This window comes from Mesoplodon densirostris, chromosome 7 (assembly GCF_025265405.1).
Source record: "Mesoplodon densirostris isolate mMesDen1 chromosome 7, mMesDen1 primary haplotype, whole genome shotgun sequence".
Lineage (NCBI taxonomy): Eukaryota > Metazoa > Chordata > Mammalia > Artiodactyla > Ziphiidae > Mesoplodon > Mesoplodon densirostris.
This window is the reverse complement of record NC_082667.1, coordinates 100,767,833-100,773,832: the sequence shown is the minus strand read 5'-3', so window position 1 is coordinate 100,773,832 and position 6,000 is coordinate 100,767,833. Positions and strand designations below refer to the sequence as shown.

Sequence of the window (6,000 nt, the reverse complement as noted above, 5' to 3'; positions counted from 1 at the left end):
ACCCCCCTTTCCCCCCGGTATCCCTACGTTTGATTTCTACATCTGTGTCTCTTTCTGCTTTGCAAATAAGTTCATCTATACCATTTTTCTAGATTCCACATATATGCATTAATATACTATATTTGTTTTTCTCTTTCTGACTTACTTCACTCTGTGTGACAGTCTCTATGTCCATCCATGTCTCTTCATTGTTGTCCAATTTGGTAGCCACTAGCTACATGCAGCTACTTACATTTAAATTAGTTAAAAAGTCAAAATTCAGCTCCTTAGTTGTATTAGCCACATATGAAATGCTCAAAAGCTACATGTGGCTAGTGGCTAGCATATTGGACAACTCAAAGAAAACATTTCTATCATCACAGAAAGTTCTACTGGAATGTATTTTTTTAAAAGCATCCAGTAGTGCAGAAGCAAGAATGCAATGGGGAGATTTAACATGTTTTCCCTTATGCCCTCTATAGTAGTTTCCAACATCTGGTTGATTTGATTTCTCTAGCTTGAGTTTGTGTCTTCACTTTTTCTATTCATTTTCAGCCTCACGCTCATTTTACTGGACTATTGCAATGGCTGCCTATCTGCTTCCCCAACTTGTTCCTTCCTCCTTCTAATCTTTTCTCCATACAAATCATTCATCCACTCAACAACACTCTTGTCAATGCCACTTTTCCTGAGCAGCCAACCTTAACTTTTACTGATAGTCCACTGTGGTAGGGTGCAAATGGGGGCACTGTCTCAGCACCATAAGTGATTTCCTTCCCACTCCCAAGTTTCCTTCCCTGCACTCACACAGATCATAATCCAATGCAAGCAGCATGATTATAATACATTCATATCACACAAATAACGTTAGAGCAGGAACAATAGCTAATCATCATCCTCTCCTGTGTCTTTTATTTCTCATCTGTTAGCAAATCTTTTCCCTTTTCACTTCACCACTGCAATAGCCTGTTACCTAGTCTTCTTTTAGTCTCTCCTCCTACCTTCCACCAGAAGCTCCGGTCAAATTACCCAATTTCTTTCAGGGATCCCCTTAGGCCTACAGAACAGAATGGCGTAAATTCTTCTAAAATGTAGCACAGCCCATCTTTCCTCTCCTACCTCCCTCAACATTCTTCCACACATCTTTCTATCACCCGGTAGTATTCACCATTCCCCTGGCACATTCACGCATATTCACCTCCCACCCTCTTGTCTATGCGGTGTCATCTTTCAGACCCCAGGCTTCTCTCCCATTCCCTTAAGACTCAGGAGGTAAGATGCACAGAGCCCAAGGCGGAGGTGGGTATTACTCAGGGATCGAGGGACAGAAACCTGTTTGATCGTGTCCATTTGGGGAGCTACCCCAAATAAACTGCACTAACAACCTTTGCTATGCCCCGCAAAAAGTCAACCTAATTTTCACTGTAACGGAGAGCAAGCCCTCCACTGGTCAAAGACTCTTCGCAGAGAAAGAGGCACTAAAGACTCTGGGAGGCGAAAGGGATTGTGGGAACGCCGGTCATCTCCCCGCAGGCTCATGGGAAATGTAGTGCAGTTTTCTCCAACATGGCTGCGCCCAGGAGAGTTGACGTACTTGTACCCTCTGCGGCTTCTTGGGATAGAGAGGGAGAAGCTGCCGAAGGAGAGAGCACCCGCGTGGTGAGAACCCAGCCTGAGTCAAGGCGGAGGTTTGTGGCACTTCTTATTGGCGGGCATGATGGATGCAAATCGCCGCTTTCTCTTGTTGGCCTCTTCCGGTCTCCTCTATCTGCCTCAAGAGCTTCGGACCTCACCAGGGAGAGGAGGGATGGTCCGTGGGCAGTAGGGTGTCTTTACGTGGGGTGGTCCTGTCAGAGTTTGAGGTGCATGTGCTTGTATTTGTTGCGGGTGCTCACGTGGTGTCTGTGTCAATCTTCTGTTAATTTTGGGGTTGGAGACAGGCGGTTGCAGCCTGAAGAGTGTTGGTCAGTGGTGTTAGCTTCAGGGTTTTTTTTGACCCTGCCAATGCAGTGAAGAAAGGATGTTGCTGGTGGTCTGGCAGCTTACAAAGCTGAATCTTCCTATGCTCTTTTTTGAGTAAAACCGGAGACCCCTGGGCGTCTGGTACTGTGAGCCTACAGTTTTGGCTGATTTCATTTAACAGATACTTGCTGAACTCTAGGCACTCAAGTTATGTGCCTTCCAGTAGGTCACAGCCTTCTGGGTGAGCCCAGCACACAAACAGGGAATTATAATATAATGTGAAAATTGCAGGGATAGAGATACACATTAGATATTAATGAAAACAGTGAAGAGGGCCACCAAGCTCAGAATCCTGGCGAAGAGGTTTAGGAGGTAAGATGGCAAGTTTAATAAGTTTAGGCTTACTCAGTAAGGGTTTATTGAGTAACTCCTAGGTGCTAGGTTCTGCTCTACGTGCTGAGTGCTACAGGGTGAATAATACAGACAAAAAAAATCTCTACTTTCTTTTTTTCTTATTTCTTATTTATTTATTTATTTAATTTATTTTTGGCTGCTCGGGTGAGGCACGTGGGATCATCGTTGAGGCCTGCGGGATCTTTCTTTGTCACGTGAGCTTCTCTCTAGTTGTGGCGCGCCGGCTCCAGGGTGCGTGGGCCCTGTAGTTTTCCTCAGGAGGGCTCTAGTTGAAGCACGCGAGCTCAGTAGTTGTGGCGTGAGGGCTTAGTTGCCCTGCGGCGTGTGGGATCTTAGTTGCCCCGCCAGGGATTGAACCCTCGTCCCCTGCATTGTAAGGTGGATTCGTTACCACTGGACCACGAGGGAAGTCCTAGAATCTCTACTTTCATAGAGCTTACTTTCTAGTAAGTTAAAGGAGGAAGACAGAATTAACACAATTACTGAGGGCATTAGAAAATATAGAGTAGGTATTCTTCAAAGAATTAAAATGAGGTGATATGACAAGTGATGAATCAATTTTTTCTAATCATTAAAAAAATTTTTTTAAATAGGTAATGCAATTTGAATAGCTGCTAAATTCAAAACTTACAAAAGAGGAGCTTCTCATTCCTGTACCTACTCTACCTGTTTTCCCTTCCTGGTGGCAACCCATATCACGGATATCTTGTATGTCCTAGAAACCTGTATGTATAATTTGTATACCTGTACTGTACTTTATAACTAGGGCTCATTTGATAGGAATTGAAGTTGTTTCCAATCTTTGCTATTAATTAAATTTAATTTACATACAAGCACAGGAACATTTGTGTATACTGCTTGGTTCATTTAGGCTGTCTTATTTAAGGAGAGCATAGACACACATATTACTATTACCATTTAGGCAATATCCAATAGGATGTGTTGGGGTTAAACTTACTAACAGAGCAGATGTGATTTCTAAACCCTTATTATCCTATGGAGAGTGTGCTTAGGCTGGACTCAGCATGGCTGGTATTCTAATAAATAGTGACCTGGCTCCTGTAACGTCCCATAACAGTCCCATAACATGGCAAAGAGCATGCAAGCCTTTGTGCAGTAGTGGAACTCCCTTGGCCAGGGAAGTGGCCTTGTTAGAAAGGGGCACCTCCACATCTCAGCAGCTGGTATCAGCCTATTCCTTGGTGAGGTGACTCGACTGGTCTTTCTTCACATGTAGTAATATTGCCTCACTGAGGGAAGGGGAAGGGAAAGGGGATGACAGAAATGTGATTATGAGGCTCCATCTACTGGTGCTGGACTCTAAGTGTCAGACTTAAAAAAATGTATTCAGCATCTTTTTTCTTATTTCTTCCACTTTGCAGTCTTTGCTCATGTAACATATTTAGAAAAAAATTCTTAGTAGATTCATCCCTGTTCTTCAGTGCTAACTGCAAAAATGACGATCTTGGAATGGAGTGGCAATAAGATAATTCCTTTGAGGGCCCTCAGCTTTTTCTTGGTCTTCTTAAACAAGTCTTATCTGGCTCTTCTGGAAATTAACAGTAATTTAGTAATAGACGTATTTAATACTTTTAACAAAGTTATGAGATAGTGTCAAAGAATAACGCAGCCAGACATTAGTTAAAGCAGTGAAAACAGACTTTATTTAGTAATTATTGACAGTAGGAGAAAGAGCTAAACTCCATTCCAATTTGTGTGGAAGTGATTAGGATGTGTGTGGGGGGATGCTCAGTAGAGTCGGAGAAGTAAAAAAATATAAAGGGTGGGTCAGTGTAAATGCAGTTAGGCCAGCTGGCAGTTATCAAAGTTAGGATTCCATCCTGTCGCAGAGACTGAGAGACAGAGGCCCTGTCCTTCCTGACGATTACATTTCAAAGGGGGAATTCCCTGACAGTCCAGTGGTTAGGACTCCGTGCTTTCACTCAGAGGGCACAGGTTCAATCCCTGGTGGGAGAACTAAGATCTTGCAAGCCGCATGATGCTGCAAAAAAAACAAACAAAGTACAAAACATTTCAAAGGAATGGTTCTCAGGTCCTTGAGAGAGACATGTCTGAGTTGCAGGAGATACATGTTCACAATTGTAAGCTGTTTTTTTTTTTTTTTTTTTGCGGTACGCGGGCCTCTCACTGCTGTGGCCTCTCCCATTGCGGAGCACAGGCTCCAGACGCGCAGGCCCAGCGGCCATGGCTCACGGGTCCAGCCGCTCCGCGGCATGTGGGATCCTCGCGGACCGGGGCACGAACCCGTGTCCCCTGCATCGGCGGGCGGACTCTCAACCACTGCGCCACCAGGGAAGGCCTGTAAGCTGAGTTTTTTTAAGCAATTTTATTTAATTAATTTATATTTTGTCTGAATTGGGTCTTCACTGCTGCCTGCGGGCTTTCTTTCTAGTTGTGGCGAACGGGGGCTACTCTTGGTTGTGGTGCTTGGGCTTCTCACTGTGGTGGCTTCTCTTGTTGTGGAGCACGGGCTCTAGGTGCGCAGGCTTCAGTAGTTGTGGCATGAGGGCTCAGTAGTTGTGGCTCGCGGGCTCTAGAGCGCAGGCTCAGTAGTCGTGGCGCACGGACTTAGTTGCTCTGCAGCATGTGGGATCTTCCCGGATCAGGTCTTGAACCCATGTCCCCTGCATTGGCAGGAGGATTCTTAACCACTGTGCCACCAGGGAAGTCCCGTAAGCCGTTTTTAATAAGTGCTTTAAAAAAGAAGAGAGGTCAGGGGCCTATTGTTAGGAGATGTTAGAACAAATAGTAAAATATCCAGGCAGCATTTTAAGTTTTCTCAGGCAGCCATTTTAACGGGGAGCTGGGGTCATCCTAGGGTATGAGCTAGAGTTTGGTGAAGTTTTTTAGTGCAGGGTTTGGATGGAGTTATGTGCCAAGAATAGACACTATTTCTCCTGTTTTATAGGTGAAGAAACCTAAGCACAGAAATAAGTAAGTAACTCGCACAGGGTCATATAGCTAGTAAATTGTAAACCTGAGGTTTGAACCTAGAACCTGGACCCCTAAACGCTGTGTTATACTGTCTCAAAAAACTGAAGGAGGCTCTGGGGAAACAAAAATATGATTTAATTCTTGTCATCAAAGAGCTCATAGTCCAGTGGAAGGGGACAAACATTAGAACAAATAATTATAATTAGTGCAATGTTAAAAATATATATTCAGCTGTCCCCTTCCTGTGTAACGATGACTCCTAAAGCTTTCTCTCTAACCTCATTTCTTCTCATTTTGCCACTTTATGTTTTTCATCTGCCAGCCAGACATGGCAACTGTGTATCTTAACAGTACTTCAAACATATTATATCCTAAATCTGACTTATCACCTCCCTTACTGAGCAGCTCTTCCTGACCCGCTTCTGACTTTCCAGTTTTGGAATGACATCACTAGCCCCTCAGTCACTCAGGCTCTGTCCTGTTAGTAACTGATCTCTGATTCTTCTCTCCCTCATGTCCGAGTAGTCATCAGGGCTACTGATTATTCTTGAACTTTTCTTTTGCCCTCTCCCCTTCTCTCCCTATTTCCTTTCTTCCTACAGCCTTCACCCTAGATCAGGTCAGCATTTCTACTTGTTAAGCAGGGTTATTGCAAGTCCTTTTGCCTCTCATTTCCCTATTGTGCTGTCC

At 44.2% G+C, this 6,000-nt stretch overlaps 1 protein-coding gene across 2 annotated transcripts in view; it reads left to right on the top strand.

Annotated features, from left to right (window-relative positions):
* The first annotated feature begins 1,545 nt into the window (after nt 1–1,545).
* The window catches only part of ALKBH8 (alkB homolog 8, tRNA methyltransferase), a 62,979-nt gene continuing 58,524 nt past the window's right edge, over nt 1,546–6,000 (top strand). Inside the window, exon 1 of one of the 2 annotated variants that reach the window (XM_060103969.1) lies at nt 1,546–1,667. In XM_060103969.1, coding sequence (XP_059959952.1) covers nt 1,546–1,667 — 122 coding nt within the window. The remainder of the gene's footprint in view (nt 1,668–6,000) is intronic. The other variant, XM_060103970.1, reaches the window with a different exon arrangement.